The sequence below is a fragment of the Trichosurus vulpecula genome, chromosome 1 (genome assembly GCF_011100635.1).
Source record: "Trichosurus vulpecula isolate mTriVul1 chromosome 1, mTriVul1.pri, whole genome shotgun sequence".
Classification (NCBI taxonomy): domain Eukaryota; kingdom Metazoa; phylum Chordata; class Mammalia; order Diprotodontia; family Phalangeridae; genus Trichosurus; species Trichosurus vulpecula.
Genome location: NC_050573.1, coordinates 509,946,231 through 509,971,300, shown reverse-complemented (window position 1 = coordinate 509,971,300; position 25,070 = coordinate 509,946,231). Strand labels below are relative to the sequence as shown.

Sequence of the window (25,070 nt, the reverse complement as noted above, 5' to 3'; positions counted from 1 at the left end):
TAAATATGTTAAATAAATAAATTTTTTAAAAAAATCCTAGTTTTAGTTATTAGTTCAATGGTTTTCTTACTTTCTGTTTTCTTAATCTCTTCTTTTATTTTCAAGATTTCTACTTTCATGTTTAATTGGGAATTTTTAATTTGTTCTTTTTCTAGTTTTTTTTTTTAATTGCATACCCAATTCATTGATCTGTTCTTTCTCTGTTTTATCATGTAAGCCTTTAGCTATATGAATTTTCCCCTAAGTGCTGCTTTGGCTACATTACACAAATTTTTGTAGGTTGTCTCATTTTTATTTTCTTTAATGAAATTATTGATTGCTGCTATGATTTGTTCTTTGACCTACTCATTCTTTAGGACTAGATGATTTAATTTCCAATAAATTTTTTATTTATGTTTCTATGGTCCTTTATTGAACATAGTCTTAATTCTGTTATAGTCTGAAATGGATGAATTTAATATTTCTGCTTTTGAACATTTGTGAGGGTTTTGTGCCCAACTACATGGCCAGTTTTTTTGAAGGTGCTGTGTACAGCTGAGAAAAGGTATACTCCTTTCTATTTCCATGGAGTCTATCATATCTAACTTTTCTAAAATTCTATTTAACTCCTTAACTTCTTTCTCATTTTTTATGGTTTAATATATCTGGTTCTGAGAGGGGGAAGTTGAGGTCTTTACTGTCTATTTTCTCCTATAACTCATTTAACTTTTCATTTAAGAATTTGGATTCTATGCCATTTGGTTCATGTGTGCTTAGTATTGGTATTGCTTCATTGTCTGTGGTCCCTTTTAGCAAGATGTAGTTTCCTTCCTTTTCTCTTTTAATTAAGTCTATGTTTGTTTTTGCTTGGTCTGAGATCATGATTACTACCTTTGCTTTTTTTATCTCAGCTGGAGCAAAATAGATTATACTCCAGCCCCTCATTTTTATTCAGTGTTTGCCTCTTGTAGACGACATATTGTAGGATTCCATTTGCTGATTCATCCTCTTACCTGCTTTCATTTTATGGGTTATTTCATTCCATTCACATTCACAGCTATGATTAGCTGTATTTCCCTCCATCCTGTTTTTTTTGTTTGTTTATCCTTCTCTCTCTTTACCCTGTCCTTCCTCAGAAGTTTGTTTTGCTTCTGATGACTGCCTTCCTTAATCCATCTTCCCTTCTACCAGATTCCTACCTTTCTCTTATCCCCTTCTTCTCTTTCTTCTTTGGCAAATAGATTTACATACCTAACCAAGTGTGTATATTATTCCCTCTTTGAGTCAATTCTGATGTAAGTAATGTTCAAACATTACCCACCTCTTCTTTGCATGCCTTTTCATGTGATGTAATTCCCCCCATTCTTCCTCTCCCTTCCCCCTTCTCCCAGTGCATCCTTCTTTTTCACCCCTTATTTTTTTAGATCATCCCATCATAATCAACTCACATCTTTGCCATCTGTCTACATATACTCTTTCTAACTGCTCTAATAATGATAAAGTTCTTGGTAGTTATAAGTATCATCTTTCCATATATGAAAAAACAGTTTAACCTTATTGAGTCCCTTATAATTTCTCTTTCATGTTTTACCTTTTTAACCTTGAGTCTTACGTTTGAATGTCAAGTTGTCTAGTCAGAGCTAGTTTTTTTTCATTAAGAATACTTTAAAAAGTCCTCTATTTTATTTCTTCTTCTGAGGGATTATACTCAAGTTTTGTTGGGTAGGTATTCTTGGTGGCAATCCTAGCATTTTTGCCTTCTGGAATATCATATTCCAAGCCCTTCACTCCTTAAATGTGGAACCTGCTAAATATTTTGTGATCTTAACTGTGGCTCCATGGTATTTGAATGGTTTCTTTCTGGTTGTTTGTAATATTTTCTCCTTGACCTTGAAGCTCTGGAATTTGGCTACAATAGTCCTTAGACTTTTTATTCTGGGATCATTTTCAGGATGTGATCAGTGGATTCTTTCAATGCCTAAGATATCAGGGCAGTTTTCCTTGGTGATTTCTTGAAATATGATGTATAACCTCCGTATTTTTGATCATGACTTTCAGGTAGTCCAACAATTCTTAAACTATCTCTTCTGGATCTATTTTCCAGGTCAGTTGTTTTTTTCAGTGAGATATTTTACATTTTCTTCTATTTTTTTTCATTCCTTTGACTTTGTTTTGTTGTTTTTTGATGCCTCATGGAGTTATTAGCTTCCACTTGCCCAAACCTAATTTTTAAGAGATTATTTTCTTTAGTGAATTTTTCTACATTTTTTGCCATTTGGCTAATTCTACTTTTTAAGGAGTTCTTCTCTTCAGGTGATTTGTATGCTTTTTTTCACTATTTGGCCAATTCTGTTTTTTAAGATATTATTTACTTCAGTGCCTCCTTTTTTGTGCCTCTTTTACCAAGGTTTTAACTCTTTTCATAATTTTCTTGCATTGTTTCTCATTTCTTTTCCAAACTTTTTCTCTACCTCTCTTATTTGATTTTTAAAATCTTTTTTCACCTTTTCCAGGAATTTTTGTTTTTGATTCACATTTTTCTTTGAGGCTTTGCTTAAAGGTGTTTTGGCATCATTGTCTTCTTCTGAGTTTTTGTTTTGATCTTTCCTATCACCATGGTATCTTTTTATGGTTAGGTTTTCCTGTTGTTGTTGTAGTTGTTGCTGTCTGCTCACTTTCCCAGCCTATTTGACTTTTAACTTTATTTTAAAGTTACGCTCTTCTGGTGTGCAGGGGGCACTGTCCCAAACTTCAGGTTTTTCATGCTGCTGTTTTCAGAGCTGGTTCTGCGGGTCTGTAAGTTTTCAGTACTTCTAATGTGGCATAATCGAAGGAAAGATGTGGTCACTTTTCTCCTGGCCTGTGTTTTGGTATTTACCCAGGAAGGCACCTTGTTCCTCTGCAGCTATGAGTACTAGTGTTCCTCTTTGCTCTGGAACTGTGACCAGATTCCCTACTTCCTTGTAGTCACAAGTGCTGTCCCTCCTTTTGCCCCTAACTGTGAATCACAGCCCAGTGCTCCTGTGGCTGAAAGCACTAATGTTCCTTTCTACTTTGGAACTGAGATCAGGTCGCCTACTCCCTTGTGAGGGATCATAAATATTCTTCCCTGCTCTGGAACTATGTCTAGGGCCCTGTAACCACAAACACTAGTGGTCCTCTTCGCCCTAGAACTACTATCTGGAATTACAAATAGACAATTTTATGAGGGTCCTACACCCAGTGCTAACAAAGTGTCCTCTGTAATCTGTTTCTGATCACTTGCTTGACCCCTTACTTTCTCTGGGCTGAGAGCTCCCAAAGCCACTGTTGCTGCTGCCTCTAAAGCCTGCTGCTGGTGTTGCCATGGCATGAGCTGCACTCCAGGCCAACCACCACTCCGTTGTCACAGACCAACCCTGACAACCTCTTAAGTTGTCTCGGAATGGAAAAAAAATGTCTTACTATGACCTATTGTGGCTCTGCCATTCCAGAATTCAGTTTGAAGTATTATTTTAAAATTGTTTGAGGGGAATGTTGGGAGAGTTCAGCTGAGTTGCTGCCTGCATTCTGCCATCTTAGCTCTACACTAATTCATTTTTTAAAGCTCCTTTACTGGACCATCGAATAGGATTGTCATATATCTGTTTGTCATATATCTGACATTCCCTGACCAGGGAAAGGAGAAATAAAGGTGGTTGGAGAATTCAAACCGGGTTGTGGAATTGAGAAGTTAAAGGGGAGTAGATAGTAGAGGACCTACTGCTAATGGAGGAGTGCCTTACCTGGACTGAGCTATGTCTAAAGGTGAAATCTTTGGAATCCTCTAGAACATAGGGCCATTCCCTCTCTCTCCGGCACTTCAAAATGCCTAAATGGCATAACAACCAGGTGTCTGCTACATCCATCTATTATTCACATATTCCCCCAAAAGGTGAGGGAATGGACCCAGAGCCTAAGTATGCATATGAGTTATCATTAATGACATGATTTTTAAAGCATCAGGAAATAAGAATGCATTACATATGGATAAGACCATGACAAAATTATGATGTGGGTTGTGTTAGTCTCTGGTGCCATGCTATTCAATCTTTCAGAGTCTTCAACTTCCCTCAGATGCCCAGGGTCTCTTATTCCACTGGGCTTGACGTGTAAGAGGCTTTTACTTCTAAGCAGTCCTATACTTTGGACCTCTTCTTCTCAATTCCTTTATCTACTTGTCTTCTGTCCCATTTTGAGGTCAGTAGACTAATCTGATAAACTAACTTCATAATAAAACTGATAATATGCAGCATAGAATAGTGCATAGAGAGCTGATCTTAGAGTCAGGAAGAACTTGGTATTTTCAAATCTCTACTTCTAACACATACTGGTTATGTGACCCAGGCAGCTCTCTACCATTATAATTTACAGAGAAATTGCTGATCTCCTTTGGTGAAAGTGCTACTCTGGGAGCTTCCTATTTCAATAAATCATGGTTGAACTAAAAATAAATCACATGTAGAAGATGCAGATAGTGTTGCAAAGAAAGCATGAGGCCTGGAGTCAGGAAAAATGAATCTGAGTTCTGATAATAGTATAACAGCAACCACACTGGTATACCCAGGATGGCTTCTAGTGCAGGTTCTTTTATCTTCTTTACTAGGGAAGATGGCTGTTTCAGGAGTCAATGGTCTTCTTTAATTACATAAAATACAAACAGAGGAAATATAGAGAAGAGACATAAAGACCAATAGACAGGGCACTACTGCCTGAATCAAAGCTTTACATCCACCACTAAATCAAGAGAGCCTTTACCTCTGAGGATTTGGGGAGCTCTGAACATATGACCAGGGAATCACAACATAAGTGAGCCCCTAAAGCAAAAGCTCACCTCTCAGAATATATACTCTTTCAGCTAATAAGCTCAGTGCCTAATTAAAAATTAGCAAACGGTGTGTAAGCCTTCCCACAAGCAAGCAAGCTTCCCTAAATGGGCTCCACATGAAGCCTATTGAAGGTTGGGGAAGATCTTATTCCCCATTAACCTTACAAATAGCTATATACTTAATGATTTAAGTGAGTGGCCTCACCTACCCCTCTATTCTTCAGATTCCTCACTAGTATGATGATGATGATATTTATAGTATCTTTCCTCACAGGGTCCTTATGAGGATTAAATGAGACAATGTTTGTAAAATTGCCATATAAAAATCAGCTATTTTTAATCCACCAGGAGTATTTAGATTTTAATAAGAATTATAATAGTAAAATATATTGATTTATTCATTCATTTAACAAATACTTGTTAAGCACTTACTATGAGATATCTGTAAATTACTTAGCACAGTGCTTGGCACATAGTATGTGCTATATAAACATTTGTTCCCTTTCCTTCCCCCTACTATTTGCACTTTGTTAGGTTCAGCTGCCAATAAAAAGATATGATATTGTCCCTTAAAAACTTACATTCTAATAGGGAAAGAAAATACTTGTACATTTGTAGTCCCCATATGTGGATGTAGTGGCCAGCTGTCTGTGCTCTCCAATCTCTTGCCTCTCCCTAAAAAGAGAAGGGATGAAAACCTCCAGAATACCCTATATTTTTCTCTTGGGTTTTCAGGGGAGAGTCTTCTCCTCTAATCCACTTCTTTCATTCTCTCCCTTCTCTCCTCTCTAGACACTGGAGAGGAACTGCCTAGCCTCAAGGCCCACCAGGAAGCCAGACAGGGAGCCAGTCCAGATGACCTACAACCAATAAAAATGAAATGACAGACTCATAGTCTCAAAGGAACATAGAAATTCCTAGGTTCTGCTCTGTTTCTGCCTTTGAGAATTCTCCATAAAAGTTATAGGATAAAGTGGCTTATAAAACGTGCACTCAGATGCGCTCTTTTACCAACAAACCAAGAGTGAGTAGTCCTAGCTTACATTTTTTAGGGAGATGACCTTTTAGAAGAGAATTAATGCTGCACTTTTGCTCTATGAAATAAAATCCTATTTTGTAATGAATAAAAATAAATATAATAAGATAATGTATTTTTACACTTTTTCTTCAATTTTGTGACTATGACTATTTGGTCTGATATTTTTCTTTAAAAAAGCATTGTCAAAAGCCTATTTTATCTTAAATTCAGATATCCTTTATGTGTATAGAGCATTCCTATGAATATTTTATAGAGATGAGAAAGTAGGCATGTGGGTTTTGGCCAATGTCATCTTGGCCACATCTCTGCAGTAATGATACCATCTGAGATTTTTTCAAATTATTTAATATTTTCCACCCTTTCAGCTATCTAGAAAACCAATCTCTCAATCCCTTTAAGATTATATTATTTGCAGCATGAGTTTCTTCTTTGTGTACTTGAACTCTTCTTCACAATTTAGTCTACTTAAGTGCCATTTCCATTGCCTCAACGGCAGATCAGGGACCAAAGACAAATGTGGTAGTTTTATCACTCTAACTGATGAGGAAAATTATGGCTATAAAAATGCTTGTATATTTATTCTATTTTAAAAAATATATGTGTTATCCCCTTTTGTTTCATTTGTCAATGTGATTGGTAGTGATAATGTATGTATTGTACCAAGTTTTCTGCAGAATCGTTTTCTTTGCTGTTTTGTGTGTTAGTGCTTGTAACCTTCAAACAGTTTTATCTTTAATATTTCACAAATGAGTTCTAAGCCATTGTTGCTCTTAGTTTCCATATCCCTCCTGTTGCTCTGCCTTTCCCAACTCCTCAGCTGAGAACCTTGCCTCATATTTTAATGAAAAAAAATTGAGGCCATTCGTGGAGATCTCTTTCTCCTTTATTTCTCATCTCATACCACTCAGATGTCTTCTGCCATTATCTTCCCCTTCACCTCTGTCTCACATGAAGAAGTGGCCCTTCTCTTTGCCAAGGAAAATTCCTCCTTCCGTTACAAGTGATCCCATTCCATCCCATCCATCTCCTCCAAGAAACTCTACCCTCTATCACCCCTGCTCTCTCACTCACTTTCAACTTCTCCATCTACTAGCTGCTTCTTTACGTGCTACAGACATGCCCATGTCTCCCTATTCTCAAAAAATCCTCACTTGATCCATCTATCCCTGCTATCATCCTACATCTCTTCTGCTTTTTGTAGCTAAACTGATTGAGAAGGCTGTCTACAATAGGTGCTTCCACTTCCTCTCTTCCTCCCTTTTGAAACTCTATAATCTGGCTTCTGAACTAATCATTTAACCAAAACCATTCTCTCCAAAGTAACCACTTATCTGTTAATTGCCAAATCCAATTTTCTTTTCTCAATCTTCATCCTTTTTGACTTCTCTGTAGCCTTTGACACTTCCGATTACTGTCTTTGCCTTAATACTCTCTCCTCTCTAGGTTTTTGGGACACTGTTGTCTTTTCCTATCCTCTTCTTTCTCCCTCTTTACTGCTTAACTTGGTGATTTCATCAGTTCCCATAGATTCAATTATGTCTATATGGATGATTCTCACATCTGCTTCTCTAGCCTTACTTTCTCTATTGACCTCCAGTCTCATATCTCCAACTGCTTATTGTCATTTTGAATTGGATGCCTTGTAGACAACTTAAGCTCAAGATAACCAAAGCATGTCCAAAATTATTTTTCTGCCAAATCCTCTCACCTTCCAAAGTACCCTATTACTGTCAAAAGCAGGACCATCTTCCCAGTCTTCTAGGATTGCAACTTAGGTGTCATCCTCTACTTTTTGCTATCTCTCACCCCCCCATATCCAATCTATTGCCAAGGTTTGTCAATTTCACCTTTGAAACATCTCTCAAATATACCCCCTTCTTTGTTTTGATAATGTCACCACCGTAGTACATATCTTTATCTTCTCATTCCTCGGAATGGTCTGCTGGTTGGCAAATCTACCACACTCCAGTCCTTCTCACCACTCCAGTTCTTCCATCATTCAACCACCAAAGTGATTTTCCTAAAGTGCAAGTGTCACTCCTCCTACTCAGTAAACTCTATCTGCCTATCATCTCCAGGATTAAATAAAAAATTCTCTTTTTGGTATCCAAAGCCTTTTATAGCCCACCCTTCCTCCCCACTCCTTTCCAGTCTTCTTCCATTTTATATCCCCTCCCTATAATACATACTCTTAAATCTGGTGATAATGACTTTCTTATTGTACTACAAACAAGACAGTACATCTCTTAGCTCTAGACATGTTTACAGGCTTGTCCCTCATGCTTGGGATGCTTTACCTCCTCATTTCTGCCTCTTGTCTTCTCTGGTTTTCTTAAAATCCCATCTTCTACAGAGAGGTTTTCTCAATCCCTTTTAATTCTAGTGCCTTTCCTCTGTTGATTATTACCTATTTATTTTCTATATAGATTGTTTGTATGGACCTGTTTGTATGGTGTCTCCCTTACTAGATTGTGAGCTCCTTGGGGCCAGGGACTATCTTTTGTGTTTCTCTGTATTCTCAATGCTTAGCATAGTGCTTAGCAAATAGTAGGAACTTAATAATTGCTTATTGACTGACTACTTATCAATGCAATTAGATCATCATGGCATAAAGATAGTTCTGGATTTTTGAAAGCTATGCAAGGCTCTGGTAGTTCTACCATGAGAGGATGCAAGCTCTGGTAATTCTACTATAATGGAAGGCTTCTACAGCATAGTCAAATCGAGAGACTTTATATTACATGTTGTCTGAGAAACACCCTAGTTAATTTAAAGGCTTATCTATATTGGCCACTAGGTAATCAGTTCCTTGGCCATGGCAATCAGTGAAACTCTGGCTTCAACTTTGTGCAGTTTCTTTCTGCTTCAGTAGTGGTAATAGAAAGAAGAGGGGTGGCAAAGGGTGTTGGGAATTTTTGTTTTTAGATTGTCTATAAACATTAATTGACCTGCTGGTACTCTTAAATGTGAGGTCCTTATGTGAGTGGCCAGGCATCTCTTACAAAGACAAAATTCACATTCACTATTGTAGGTTGTATGACACTTTTCATTGCTTATCACTTAGTAGATGCTTAATAAGGGCCCACTGCTTGATTAATTAATAAAGTTCACTTTTGGATTTAGACAGAACATACTATCTATCTTTCCAATATTTAAAAGACTGCCAAACATTAGAGAAATTAGACTGTGTGGTTCTAGATACCAAAACTACAACTTAAGAATGGAACCACTGACATCATCACCATCCTTGTTTACAACTCATTTTAAGGTTTACAAAGTGTTCTCCCTGAGAAGTAGGAAGGTAAAACAAGTACTGTTATCTCATTACAATTCATTAGCACTTAGTTAGATAGAGGGTAAGTGACTTGTCCAAGGATACAATGCTAGCAAATGTGTAAGGACTTAAACTGAGAAGTAAGCAATTCAGGACTCCAATTTGGGCTTCCTGAATCCAATGCCTTTTTCACTGCTCATTTCTACAGGGAGCTTGGAAGTTTCAAGGAAGTAGGTCTGTGCTCACTATATGGAGAAGCTTCCTCAACTTAGATTTACCCAAAAAGAACTATAATGAGCAGTTTTGTGAGATGGTGGGTTCTTCATTGCTGGAAGTGGAATGACTACTTAGTTAAGAAGATCATAGAAAGGACACCTTCATTGGATAGGAGTTGCCAAAAAGACCATTTTATGGAGAACTTACACAGGGCAAGCACTCACGTGGTGGTCAGAAGAAGCCATACAAAGATACTCTCAAGGTGTCTCTTAAGAACTTTGGAATTGATTATGTGACATGGGAGACACTGGCATAGGATCACTCGGCATGGCATGCCCACATCAGAGAAGGTGCTGTGCTCTATAAGCAAAGTAGAATTGAAGTAGCTCAAAAGAAATTCAAGATGCAAAAATTGAGAGAATCCACCCCAATGTTCAAATGGACTATTTGTGCCAGACCTGTGGTAGAGATTCCAAGACAGTTAATAAGGTCCCTTCCATTTATCAAGTTATATAATTTTAAGTCTGGGGTGATATGAAAGTCTGAATTTCAGATCAATGAACCCTCAAATGCATAGGATGCATAGACAGGTAGATGGTAAAGAGAGAATAAATCATAGATGTAAACCTGGAAAGCACCTTCAGAGACCATGTATTCTAACCCTTTTACTTTGTGGATGAAGAAACTGAGGCAGAGTACAATTAAATGATTTGACCAAAGTCACAGAGATAGTAAACATTGGAGGCATCATTTGAACCTAGACCTGTGACTCCAGATCCAATGTCCTGGAGATGATGCTTTTTATTTTAGGTTATTGTATTGCAGATTTAAAGCTACAAAGACTTTAATGACAATCTAGTACAGCCTCCTTATTTTATAATTGAGGCCTGGTGAAGTTAAAGAACTTCTCCAAGGACACACATGTAGAAAATGGTAGAGCTTGGATTTGAACTTTAAGTCTTCTGACTGTAAATCCAGAACTTTTCTCTCTATGTGTTACACCAAGGCTGGCCTTATGACTGCAAAATAGGCAGACGTTTACCTGATGGGACTTCAGAATGGTCCTTGCCCTTAAATATCTCACTTAATGTTGTTGATGGGTTTTTCCAGGATTAGCCAATTATTGCTGGTTAAACTTTACCATCTCCAGGAATCATTATAACCTGGATGGTGCCATAACTAGGAATTGTTGTACATGGAACACTTCCATTTGGGGAATTGGAGTAGCATAGAGGATAGCCCACCTATGTCCAGTGTAGTCACACTGGGAAAGAAGGCAGTGTGACCTCCCAAGAAAGTCCAACTTATGTTTACAATCTTGAATCCCTGTCAGGAAGAAGGAGGAGGCAGGTCTCTGTCAGACAGGACATGATTGTAAGGAAAAGAGGGTCCCCAAAATCATGCCATAGTGGTTGTAACCTGTGGTGAATGTGGTTGTATTGCATGATGTGAACAAGTAAAGGACCACAAGGCATAGAGATAGTAGGTCAAGAGGACCACTCTGGGAAGTGAGCACAGTCTTCCAGATGTCAGTACCTTGGGGCAAAGTCCTGGTCACCTGAACCTAATTATAACTCAACCTGTGAATGTGTTCAGAGGCTCATAAGATCGGAGATGATGATTAATTTGTTCTATCCACCCACCCATGTTCCCAGTCATCAGGATGGGGAAACCATGAGTTTCTCAAGGAGGAGGGGAGACAAAAAGAGAAAGTTATACATTTATTTTGTATGACACAATTGAAAATACACTAGCAATTTCATCCTCCACTCCCATCTTTCCACGTACTTATATATGTTCACACAATAAATAAAGTTTTTTATGTAAAGAATAAGATGAATCAGATTCTTAAGTATGAAAATCTCAACAATAGCAGAGATTGCTCAGGATTCTAGACACTGCTAGAATTTAACATTCATTTCTGGCATTCTCCAACTATTCTACCCAAATGTCACATCTGGAAGGATCATTGTTTGAAATTAAATTATTTTTGGAAATCACTGGATTCCATGTAAAGGAATTTTCCAATCCAGACTGCTTATTGGACAGTAACTAGAATGTCTGTGACTGGTTGGTGTTTTGTTTTGCTCCTTTTAAGGGAGACTTAACAAGAGGAAAGACTTTTGCTCATTAATTTGGAAATGTCATTCACTTGAAAACATCTCTCTGTACCTGAAAATAAGATCGACTGGAATTTAAGTGTACATGACAATGACTTTAATCATTTTAACAGTCCATCCTGAGAGACAATATTTTAAAAATGCATGTACAAGTACAATTTCTAAATTAAAAATCCATGTTGCTGAAAGAAACACAGTTTCTAAGATGTTCTAGAGTTTCACTTTTTTTCCTTTTAAATTTATGAAAATCAGAGTTACTCACTAGATTCATTCCCTAGCAGGATATTGGTTGGCAGTGGGAAAGTGGAGGGAGGGGTCAGGGAATGGTTTTGATTAAACTTTTTCTCAACCTTCTTTTTGGCCCCAGTAACCTTTTGTTGCAGAGACTGAGCCTGCAGACATTTCTTATTGTTTGGTATTAGTATATGAATGTCAGTGGTTCAGACTGCTCTAGGTCAAGTTGCTGCCTTCTGCAGGGTCATATACAGGCATAAAAGTTCATAGAACAATAAATGAGGCAGGACAGGTGGACTAAAAGTACTAGGGCAGACATTTCAAAGACTGTCTGACTGCTAAGAGGTTTCCATTCCTACTTAAGTATGTCACCATGCCAGAATATGAGAAAAGACAGGAAATGTTATTTTTCAGACAGTAACTATATCATCCTTTAAAGGTGGTAGATTATGAACAGCCATAGGCATGTATAAAGCATTTAATTGGGTGTTCCCAAGAATTCCAGCGCAATACATGCTTATATGAGCAACTGTCAGCAATTTTTAGGAAGAGTGAAAATTGGGAGGCCATGAATTAAATTTGAGGGCAGTGGAAAAGCAGGAAGAACAATGGTCTTGGTGTGTAAAGATGTGAGTTTGAATCATGGTTCTATCGATATTTACTGTATGATATCGGAAGGTCACCTCAGCCCTTAAAACTTCAGTTTTCTCATCTGCAAATGGAGATAATTTTATTTGTACTATCTACTTCATAGTAAGTAGTTTGAAGAAAATGTTGTATAAGCCTTAAAGTGCATTATAAATGTACTCAGCGTGGTAGCCCTGTATCTCAGAGCAAAGCTGGCTAAATCTCTCTTTCATAGTTTTGGTATACCCCAAGGAGGCTACTCCTCTTCCTTTCCTGTTATTGCCTCAAGTCCCCATAAGCTATGTTCCCCCATTTGTTGGGGGACTATAACTAGTTTCCCAGGTCCATTAACCCTTTAACAAGGTAGCTTTTACAAAGGAATATTTACTTCAAAGACATAGAGAGGACAAAGTACGAACATTTCCCGTAGCAATAACTCGGGGTCATATTGTTCCCTACATCACCTTAGTGTCAGTAGTAGTGAGTAGGCTCAACTTAGCTCAGTTCCTACAAAGTATTGGTCTCACCAAGTTCATGTATGGAGGTGGCATCAAAGCCCAGTGCATCTCTGTCACAGCTACCACTGGGCTAGGGTACAAAAGATCACTCTTTTTTCCTTGAGGCATCAGTGATGCATTGGTCGAAAATCCTGACTGGGATTATGGGATGTTGAGGAGCCCTCTGGACTTCTTGAACTCAAAAAGTTGTAAGCTACATTTTTTCACTGGCCACAAAGCTTCCTGAGAGCATCAAGGCAAAGAAACGGTAACTGCCTCAAAAGCCAATCAAAATGCTTCCTCTTCAATACATGGCTAGCCCCCTGGAAGTAGTTACAGAAATGTCTTCACATCCTCCAGAGTCTGTCTCTCCAAGCCTTGTATGTCTCTTGTATGCATTATGTTTCTCCTAGAAATAGGCTTTCCAGGTTCTCGAGGTGAAGAGATCTCATTCCAGGCGTTCTGCACAAGCACCAGACCCCCATTACACTGGACATAGACATGCATTAGACCCCCGTTACATAGACATTCTTTTTTGCAGTCTTATTCAATAATTCTTTGCTAGATGAATGGTTAATTTATATTAAGAACTTCTTAGATTTAATGTCTAGGAACACAGACTAAAATATGTTTAGCAGGGGGATATGAAGATGCTTTATCTTCAGAAAACTGTTTAAGAACAGTTACCACCTAGTTGCTTAAAATGATTCTGGTACTGTCTGTTCTGGACCCAGGAAAGTGGACTCAAGGACATCTAGACATCTTTTAAAACTTTTGATTGCTTCTGCTAACATGGCTCTCAGTTCATTGATTTATTGAACAATCATTTATTAAACATCTGTTATGTATAAGGCACTGTGCTTTGGGCTGGGGATACAAATGTGAAAAACAGCAATTAGAGAATTTATAATCTCTCCTCTCTGTCTCTCTCTCTCTCTCTCTCTCTCTCTCTCTCTCTGTCTCTGCCTCTCTGTCTCTGTCTGTCTCTCTGTCTCTCTCTCTCTGTCTCTCTCTCTCTGTCTCTCTCTCTCTCTCTGTCTCTCTGCATGGGGATGAGACACGTACACAAACAACTAAAATCTATGTTCAAATATGGATTTAAATGCCTAAGAGATTTGAGGAGGAAGGAATCACTTCTAGCTAAGGAAATCAGGGAGATACTTTCTGGAAAAAACTGGCATTTAAACTGAGTCTTAATGTAAAAGAAGCATTTCTATGGGTGGTGCTGTGGGGAAGTCCACTCCAGATATGAAAGTCCTCCACGAGTGCATCAAGCAGGGAAAGGGAAGAGAATAATGAGTAATCCAGTTTGACTGTAGTATTGAATGGGTGAAGAGATTTTCTAAACTCACCTTTAGGTCATATCTTTCCATCTTTTCCACAAGAATAGTATGATAACATCTGCCAAATGCTTTGACAAAATCTAGGTAAGTTATGTCTGCAAGGTTCTTCTGATCTAGACGAATTTATTTATAAATTTGGGAATTCATAAAAAGGGAGCCCTTAACGAAGATTATAGTTGCTAGATGCCAATAAGAAAGGGTTAAAGAAAAAACTGTGTAAAAGAAAGTTACACTAGGATAAAAACACCAGATGGCAGCACCAGATGCTAAAAATATGTCTGACAAGGTTTTAGAATTAAATGCATTACATCTTCCAAAATCAATCACAAAATTGTATTCACAGTGTCTAATAAAAAATGTAAAACAAATAGATATTTTTCTTAAAGTATTTTAGAAAAAATGTTTCACATTATATCATATCATACAAGCAATATAATTACCCAAATAGCATATAATTATTTAAAGTTAATTAAGCAAAGCCTTTCTAGTTAAATGTTATTAACTCTATCTATCTTTGCTCCAAATGGTCCAAAAGAGTATAAAGCTAGCAGAATAAAAAAAATGGTCTCTTTAGTAAAGGACAAAGACTTTGCCAAATATTAAATCACCAGCACTAAAAAATGGATTTCCATCTGGATCATCAACATAAGAATTCAACAGACAATTCTGAAGGTGAAAGAGAAATAAATTATTTAAAGTATTTGAGCAGTTTTTTCCATTTTATTTTTTAAAAATATTTTTGTTGTTCTAAAATGTATATTAAAGGTACTATTATTACTATTACTATTTTTCTATATTACTATTACTAATACTAATATTAAAGGTAGAACATTTATAATTAACAAGATAATCTGGCTTCCATATCGTGCTCCTCCTATGTCTTCTATTCTTTTTGGGGGGAGGCGGGCAGGTAAAACTAACTTCAAAGACAAGTTTTTAGATGGTAAGATGATATTGACTTGGGGGGGTCTTCTCTCCCCCTGCCCCAAATAAAAATTTAAGAGCATTTCTCTAAGAGATATTTCAGATTTATCTTAGAAGTGAAGAAACTGAAGTCCAGCGTGACTTGCTCCAACCCAATAAACTGATTCATGGCCAAAGTCAGGCTGCAATATGACTCCTAAAGTTTTCAAAGAGTCTTTTTGACTTAGGTAAAGGTAACAGAAGCTTCTCTATTACAAAGAAAACTAAGAGAACTACATGAATCAATGGAAATGAAAGGAATTGATGCAGTAGGAAGGGAAAACAATCTTTCAGGGGAGCAGTCATTGTCACCCATTCAGATATGATTCACTTTAAAGGAATGATTGGATCAGAGTTCTGGAAAATATGTTCCTCAGTATGATTTATTATGGGATGAGGATGCCTGGCAAATCTGATCTTGTGTTACTAGGTTTCAGTTTGGTCCCAAATTGAGGAATCCAGAGTAAGGAGGTGGGATTCCATTCCCCCATTTACCCCCTCCCCAATACATATCAATTAATAAAAACACAGAATGGCTAGGGGACCTCAACTGAACCAGTTAATCCCAGAATATTATCACAGAGTAGTAGGTATTAAGGAATTTTCCTTCAGCCTCACAATAATATAATAACACAGAACTAGACTTTGGTTTATAAACAAGATCTGTCTAAGCCCTGATTCCTTTATCAAGTGCAAAATTTTCTCTCCAAAGGTCACAAAAACAATGTGATTGACTGAGACAATGTTAAATCCTTGGGCCTATGTATAAAAACAGCAAGTTTTTCCAGCAGTTCAACCAGTCCGGTGATAGAAGTCCCCAGGCTCAGGAATACTTTAATGAGGCAGATCCTTGTATCTGTCCCAGAGTCCAGCAAGGTGGGGGACATGGAGCATGGGTGAGCCCATAAGAGGTGTTTCCCACTTCCCCATCCAATATTCACCATGCCCCTAGAGAGACTAAAACAGTAGGAAGTAACACATCCATCTGGGAGCAGAGAGACACACTGAGGACAGATGCTAAGAGTCATCTGGAGTGGGAGGCAACTGTAGGAAGTGTTATCCATTATGGTGTGGAGACAGTTATGCAGGCAATTATATGAAGACAATGCTAGCTATGCATCCAAGAAAAGAGCAGCTCCAAGTAACCAGTTCAACCTAGCAGCTGGGCAGCCTGTCTAGTAAAAACATGAAGACCAGAATTAAGCTGCATTAGCACGCATAAAGAGAAAAAGGATTTTCAGTGCTAGGAATTTTGAATTGCCTTTTTGGTACATGTGAACTGACTTTTCCCAAGGATATTTTATGTATTTGTGAGAAAGTGTTTTCCAAGCTTTGGAAGAAACAGTTTTGTACCAATATTTTACCATATGATCAAAGCAAATGCCTTTGGTAAATGTTAATTGCCTAATAGCTGATTGTTAATAGGAAACGCATACGTGGGGGCTTGAGAACTACAATGCTAAAAGTGATGCCTCACAGAGTTAACCTAAGTTAGCAGTTGACCCTCTGGGAACCCCAAAATATTTGTGTAAGTTGAAGGAATACTTTAGGAGAGGTTTGTTCAGGAAATATGAATTTGGATATTGGTGTCATAACAAACTGGCACTGGGCTCAGGGCGGGAGGTGGTAGAGCTTCTCTCTGAGTAATTACTCTTAAGTCTTCTCCTTCTCTTTTTAAGGGGACCCCTGCTCTCCACAGTACAGCCTGAGCTGAATCCTATGAAATTCATACATGAAATTTAGATATGAGTTCTCCTCTACCTTTCCTCTCCCCACAGCCACAACTGAAGAGAACTACTGAAGAGATTCTCCATCCAGGACTCTTGTTCTTATTTACTAAAATTTGCAGAGATCCAATGAAGGAAAAAATGATTTATTCTCTTTTATTTTGTTTTAGACTGTAATTGACAGTCACTTTTGCAGCATATTTCCTTTACAAGTAAAACCAATTTCTTTAAGATAAGTTTTGTTTGTTTTAATGTTTATGTACTGATATCTATTATATTACTATACCTATTATAAGCATGGCAGTTAATCTGAGCAGTGTGGATTTTGTGTCCCTAAAGGACTGGTACAGAGCCTTTCATATAGACCAGGCCATGATAGATCATAAATATTCATTTTTTTTCTTTTACTTAAGCATTTCTAGACTGTTTTCCCTACTATGTTGTGAATCTAGATCACTTGTCTTTTGTCTATATTATATATTATATATATATATATATATATTTATATATATTAATAGCCAATTATTAAAATCGGGAAGACCCAAGTTTTTTTTTCCCTGCCCAATTTCCTTGTCCAATTTCTCAAGCACAGGGCTGATGGAACATTAACATTCTCCTTATTTGGGATATTGCTACTCCACCAACTAGCTCAGGCTTGGGTAGCGGATAAAGATTGTCTAGATTGCCCAAGGCTGGGGGTAGTCTGGGTATAGAGATAGTCTCTCTGGCCAAGAGAGACATGATGTCACTCTTAGCTACTTAATCGTGTGAGCTCACTTATCTTTGTAATATTCATTCTCTCATTAATTGTTAACCAATCAGAATTGATTTCCCCCACCAAACACTCCACTTCCAAAGGCATATAAGCCATGAGCCCATCGCCATGGCGGTCTTTGGCATTTGAGAGTATCACTGACCCTTATTTAAAATGCTGGCATTATTAATTAAATTATTAAATTATCCATAAATTATGTCTCAAACTTTTTAAATTTATGGATGCTTTCTGGACTAGAAATACTCAATAATCATCCCTTTGAGGACCCCATACCTCTTCAGAAATTTTTTGAGTTTGCTTTCTTTCTCTTCAGTTTAATCCATTCATCACAGTGGGGGGTGAATTTGGACCCCTATGAGTTTCAGGAATTTCTAGAAAAATTTTGGATGAGGTATGGCACAGGAACTCAGAAAAAAATTTCTGTCTGAAATTTCCAATGATATTGACCTATGTATGAAGAAATTCCTAGAAATTTTGGTGCATTTTATTGTTAAGGCAGTCAGACTTTTTCCTGTTCTTCCCTTTTGGGATGCTAAGACTATCAAGTCTCCCTTTTGTTTGAATTGGTGGGAAACCTTTTGCTGTCTTTGTTTAGAATATTTCTCAGCTATTTCTCAGCACTGAGGCAATCAGGAGTCATTGACTTGTATATGACATGATACTGGGCTTGGGGAACTTTCACACACCCAGGCTGGGTGAGGTCAGAGCCCTCAGGGCTCTGAACAGGATATAATTGAGGGGAGCTTGGTGTTTGACCTTTGGGGCTCACTCATGAAAAGAGTGTTGAGACTCTGGGCAAGCCATGGTCACTGCCCCCCAGCTTTGACAACACAGACAGATTTTGGTGCTTCTCTGGTAACTATGAATTATGATTTGGATCAGACAAGGTCTGTCCGTTGATGTTTGTAATTTCAGTTTTGTATTTGCCCTAAAGTTCAGGGGACTTATCTTTTCTCCCTGAACCAAGTGAATGATATATGTATGTCTGATTAAACTGAGATTATTAACCTCTTAAAGGTGCTTTCCTTACAAAAACAGATCAAAGAACCTGTGTTGGCAGCCCTCTGTATACAGGTTGTTGTCGGTCTTACACAGCCACAGTAGCTGCTAGCTGATTGTTGCTACATTTATGTATGATGGGACACCTGGAAATGTTTTGTCTACACCTCCAGTTAAATTTCCCACATTCTTCGGGGATCTCTAGGGAAATTCTGGATGCTTTATGTTGGGACCCAGATGAATTTCACAGGATTAAACCCAAACTATACGTGTGGGTCCTGAGCAGCAGGGTCTCTTGAAAAAAGAGGGAGAGGACTTGGAGGAGAGGACAAGTGCTGCAGCTCCCTGGGTCCTATGCCAGCTTGTTATGGCACTTAGTACCTGAGTGAACCCAGTGCAGAGAGGGACCTGAGTGGCAGAGAGAACAGGTAAATGTCCCAGGCCAAGAGCTGTTCCCCAAGCACCAAACCAAAGTGGTTTAATTTCTCATTTGAAGGATGAAAGGTTGACTTTTATTGAGTCCCAGGTCTTTACTTCCTCTGGAGACGGCCCAACATGTTTTGGGATCTCTTTAGGGAGTGGGATTTTTCCTCTGAGATGGGACATTTGACTTCCTTTTCCCTTTTTCTTTTCTTTATTGTCTTTGAGTGGGAGAAGACCTTTGCAAGCACCAAAACAAGTGGAAAACTTTATAAAATAGCATTTAGTAAAATTGTATCTCCATATATTTGGAAATATGGCAAAATGATAATTTCCACATTTGTTTGTGAACCATGCCACATATATATTTCAGACACTCCTTGGCATAAAACATTAGGAAAAGACAATGTCTGAATGTCCCCAAGTCACTAGTAAATGGACAGTGAATTCCCTAAGTCCAGAATGTATGAACATGTACTTTGCCAAAGCATTCTGGTTGATTTGTTGGGAACATCAAATGTTTACCAAGGGAGAGTATAAATTAGAGGGATATTCCAATCCTACTTCAATATAATCCTAGGCACTTCAAATGAATGAATGAATTAATCAATTACAGAATCTAATCACATAAGTAATATGTCTTAGGGAATTTTCCTACAATCTCACAGTAAGACAATAATAACACAGATTTTTAATATGTAAACAAAATTTTCCATGCCTTAATTCCTTTCTCAGGTGCAAACTTCTTTCTAATAGGGACAAAAAAGGAAGCAATTTGATTGGCTGAGAGAATCATTCACCTCTATTCTCCCATGTTTAAAAACAGGAAGTGAATTTAGGAGTTAAACCAGTCTAGCAGTAGAAAATTCTAGGATTAGAAGTGCTTTATGAAGTCAGATCCTTACTTTTACCTGCTCAAGAGAGCAACAAGGAGGGAGGGAAAGTGACTATGTCACTAGTCCCATTTACTGTGTCACCAGAGAAACTGAGCCAATAAGAGATAATGCATCCATCTGGGAGCAGAGAACATACTGAGGACAGACAGATGGAGAAAGAGGGAGAAGATAGCCTCAAGGAATGGGACTTCTTATAACAGAGAGAAGTACTGACTAAAGACTCAAGAAAGTTACAAATTTGGGGAGCCATCCCAACCTAGTAGCTAAGCAGCTTGTACGGCATTGATGTCACACCCCAAAGAAGCTATATATGGATTCTACAAAGGGAGAAAGAATTCCCAATACTAGGAGTTGGGACATCTTTGACATGATATTCCTTACATACGTGCCTCATTTCCATTATACTCTAAATTTGAATTTACTCTTCCCATCAATCCCACGTGTAACTTTTGGAGAATGTGCCTGAAACTTTTGTAAGTACGTACTTGTGTGTGTGGTGGGGGGAGAGATTTTGGAAGGAGTTGTAATTATTGCTTTTATAATGTCAGCTTAGGAAATGACCGCTAAAAACTGCATCTACTGATTATTTATTAATGTGATACACACCAGTGGAGGCTCTTGAGCTACCATGTTAAAGTACAGCACCTCAATGTTAGCTCTAGATCCCAAGAATTGTCACTACTGTGGTGACCCCAACTTTGAATTGGGGGAATATCCCAGATGAAGTGCTATACTAGAATGATATTTAGAAATTAAAGAGTACTAAAAGGAAGGATAACTGATGGTCTCACTGTCCAGAAAAAAGAACAGAAGTCTGGGCAGAGACTTTAAGAGTTAGTAGGTAACAGACTGATTAAAAAAAAGGAAGAAGATTCAGTAGACTGCACCAGAGAGGAAATGAAAGGAAAAAGGTTTCTTGCTGAAGAATTTTATCAGAATGAGAAATAGGGAAAGGAAAAGACTGAATGTCCAATTGCTTTAGAAGTAATCTTTTTCAGAAAACCAAGAATTCTCTCCTTCCTAACTGATGATTTTTTAAATCATGCAGCTAAAGGCATCCATTTTGGATGACCTTTCTATACTTCTCCCTGAAAGTATGAGTGGTCCTAGGAACAGCGAGCATATGCCTGAGAGCAGTGGGTGACAGTTTCCTGTTGACATGCTTACTCCAGACTGGGAGTTGTGACATGTGTACCCTGATATACACAAGCTACAGCAGCTTCTGAAGAGTTCTGGCTTGGTTCTTGGGACTCCCCTTAGCTTAATGGAGGTGTATATGCCACCAGTGGGCCTATATTAGGGCTTTTTTGCCTTCAGCCCAAATCAACAGAGTATTATAAGACACCCACTCAAGGCACTTTGTTTTAGCAGTTATGACTACATAGGAGTACATGCTGTGCTTTGCCTGTTGGCTCCGTTTTGGGGAGCATAGCAGCAAGTACAAGAATCCTGACCAAAGTGTTCCACATCCATGATCTGTAATAAGAACATTTGAAATAAATAGATCCAATTAAGAAACAAAGTTTTAAGTCAAAATACAAAGGAATCTGATTTGTAGTACAAACACACACGCACATACACATTCAATTAATGAAAAAAAAATCCAAAAGTGCCTAGTATGTGCCAGGCACTGTATTCAGTGCTTGGGGATACAACTACAAAGAATTAAATAATCCCTGCTCACAAGGAACTTTCTCTCTCTCTCTCTCTCTCTCTCTCTCTCTCTCTCTCTCTCTCTCTCCCTCCCTCCCTCTCTCTCTCTCTCTCTCTCTCTCTCTCTCTCTCTCTCTCTCTCTCTCTCTCTCCCTCTCTCTTTCTCTCTCTCTCTCTTTCTCTGTGTGTCTGTGTCTGTGTCTGTGTCTGTGTGTTTCCCTGTCTCTTTCTCTCCCCTGTCTCTCTCCCCTCCCTCCTCTGTCTGTCTTTGTCTCTTGGGGTCTGTCCCTCCCTTTATCTCTTCTCCATCTCTGTTTCTCTCAATGAAGTCAGACTACATAATATCTTAGATGAATACAGAAATTTTTAAAGTCAGGCGAAAAAAAGAAACAAACTTTTTGGACTAGTATGGTGTCTTTGTGTGCCACATTTAAAATTTGGGATTTTCATTATACAAGAAAATTAATAATAATAACAGCAACACTTAATATTTATATAGCACTTAATATGAAGCAGACACTGTGCTAAGTATTATCTTATTTGATCTTCACAACAACCTTGAAAAATAGATGCTATTATTATACTTATTTTACAGATGAAGAGACTGAGGCAAATAGAAGGGAAGTGACTTGCCCAGGGTCATGCAGCTAGTGTCCGAGGCCGGATTTGGACTCAGGTGTTCTTGATGCCAGGCTCAACCATTACATCACCCAGCTGTCCCTTGAGCTCTTTCATGAGTGTCCGCTGCAAAACTACACAATACTGTAACTTTTTCTGGTGTTTCAACGTAATCCTTTGGGAATTTTAAAGATTCAAATACATATAGTTTTAATTATTAAACATGAAAAAGTGGAAAAAAGGAATACATTTGTCCGAAAAAAAAAACAGACAACCAGTAAAGGAGAACAGAAAACATGTAAATGAGAATATCATAAACCATTCCTATTTTGTCCAGAAGAATAACTTGTGCACTGCAGGATTTCCCAATCGGTCAAACCAGCCCAATTTGTACGATAAATCAGCATTTCAGAAAGTAAGCCCTAGAAGGTGGGCGTGTATTGGCCTAGGCTCACTATCACATCAAAGGAGGGCAGGGTCCTTCCAGCATTCACCCTGTTGCTCTAGGGAAATGATATAATAACCACTGGGCAGGGTCCAGGGGAGCCCTAGGCCCATAGCTATTCCTGGAGCATGGGGCTCATCAGAAGTGGGGGACATTGGCTATCTCTTGTAGCAATGAAAAGCACTTAGACATCACATAGAATGTGCTCAAGAAATGCTGATTTATTAGCCTGGCAGCTAGGTGGTGGCGCAGTGGATGGAGCATGGGGCCTAAAATCAGGAAGACTTGAGTTCAAATCCAACCTCAGAATCTTATTCACTATGTGACTCTGGGCAAGTCACTTAACCTCTGTCTCTCTCAGTTTCTTCTGTAAAAGGGAAATAACAATACCTATGTCAAAGGGTTATTGTGAGGATCAGAGGAGATAATATTTGTAAAGTGCTTAGCACAGAGTGACTGGTACATAGTAGGACTACATAAATATTCATTTACTTCCCCTTCCTTTCTTTATGAAGATAGGATAACAGTTGTGTTAGGGCATAGCCTTCATTTTATTAACTATCCATTGACTAATTTTTTTTAAAGAAAAAGAGGTCGCAATTGCAGGTCTGTGAGTTCCCAAAAGTACTCCAGTGTGTACTGCTTTAGTCAGCTGGGATTTTTGACATAGATTCTATTTTAGTCAAATAAACTCAACATAACTCAGTATTGCCAAAAGCAAATTCCTAATGCAGATGACTGAAATAAACCACAATGAATCCTGGCTATTGAAATGGGAGTTATAACTTTGTAATACAGACACAGCATTAATGACTCATTTGCAAATAACAGCCTCTCCCAGAGATAAAGCATAATGAGGAACCAAGGAATATGGTGTCCATCTTTCTTTTTCTTCCCCTTGGACAGCAAAGATTCACAGAATGAAGTGAAAAATAGGGCAAGTCATGATTTTTTTATATAGAAAAGGATATGCCTCCCCACAGATTCACCAAGGGTTCCCCAAGAGAGAAATTAGACACTTTAAGAAGTTGTCCAGGAGAAGTTTCTTTTAGAGCCATGGAAAGTATCACCAGGCCCGTTTGGTATGCCTTTTGTGCAAGGGATTACCTTGTCAGATCTGGAGGATCCTGCCTTGCTCTTTTGTGGCTGAATTTTGACTGCCTCCCTCCCACTGCTTCTGCTTCCAAAGGTACTGGAATCAGAATCTTGAACTTGGCAAATTTTTTGGTGTATTTGAAGACGATCTGGTTTAAAGCTCTTGTTACACTTGGAGCAAACCATTAGCTGACCCTCATGACTGTCATTAGAAGTTTGCATCGTCTCAGGCTTAGATGGCTTGGCTGAATAATGCTTTGGCTTCTGAGGGGGTATCTGGCGGAGGTTTTGTGGGAGTCGCTCATTTTCTACTTTCCATTTCTCCAGGCACTCTGCCTCATGGGAAGAAAGGGCCTGGCTGCCAAACTCTCTGCCACAGATGTAACAGAGGAGAGTCTTTGGTGGGGACACAATTCCACCAAGGGTTTTCTTCTTGGGAGGGAGATTCTCAGAAAAATTAGCTTTTGGCTTACAACTTCTGAGGTGAACAAGAAGACGATCAGGCAAGAAAGTTCTACCACAGTGTTCACAAGGCAACAGCTGAGCCTGAGCACTCTCAAAAGCAACCTTGTTGATAGACTGCAAATCATAAGAACTAGTACCACCAAGAGTTTTTGGTTTTTGGGGCTCTGGTCTTCTGAGATTTCTGGGTAACTTATTGTTTTCAATATGCCATTTCTTCAGGCACTGGGGTTCATGAATGGAAATGGATTGAGAACCAAATTCTTTTCCACAAATGTAGCACAGTCTAAACGTTGGTCTTCGGGGTGGGATTATAGGACCACGAGCCAGACCATCAGACATGCTTCCCCTATGAGATCGTTTCAATAGGGTGACAGTACTTGGTCTCTTTACCTGAGTACTTTTTTTGTTGATTTTAGAAGGATTAAGTTTTTTTGTTCCTGGTGAATTTCTATGAAGGTTGGAATCACTAGAAAGGATTACTTGGTTGGGCCCTGCTGAGCTATTTGCAGTGTGCTGTAAGCTACTGGTATTCTTTTTCTTCTTTGATTTTTCCATTCAGGATGATCTCTCTTCCCATAAAGCAGGGCTTAAGATGGGATTCTTATTAGTATGATGCTGGCTGTCCTAAAGGCCCATGTTGTTGCAAGTACCTTGGTCCCAAAAATCTATTATCCAAAGCTTCATTGTAAGGCAATGGCCTGGAGTATTGTGAAGTTTCCATCAAACCCTCAGAAGTCTTTGAGACCTGAAAGAAAATGTAGACCAAATGATTATAAGCAAAAGTAATAAACCCTCAGCCCTGGGGCAATATATGGCTTTTCAGAGCATTAGGAACTCTT

At 38.4% G+C, this 25,070-nt stretch overlaps 1 protein-coding gene across 1 annotated transcript in view; it reads right to left on the bottom strand.

Annotated features, from left to right (window-relative positions):
* LOC118833544 (zinc finger protein 474-like) overlaps nucleotides 1–24,786 on the bottom strand; it is a 45,975-nt gene extending 21,189 nt beyond the window's left edge. The window contains exon 1 of the mRNA XM_036740907.1: nucleotides 23,779–24,786. Coding sequence (XP_036596802.1) covers nucleotides 23,779–24,786 — 1,008 coding nt within the window. The remainder of the gene's footprint in view (nucleotides 1–23,778) is intronic.
* Between the last annotated feature and the right edge of the window lie 284 nt (nucleotides 24,787–25,070).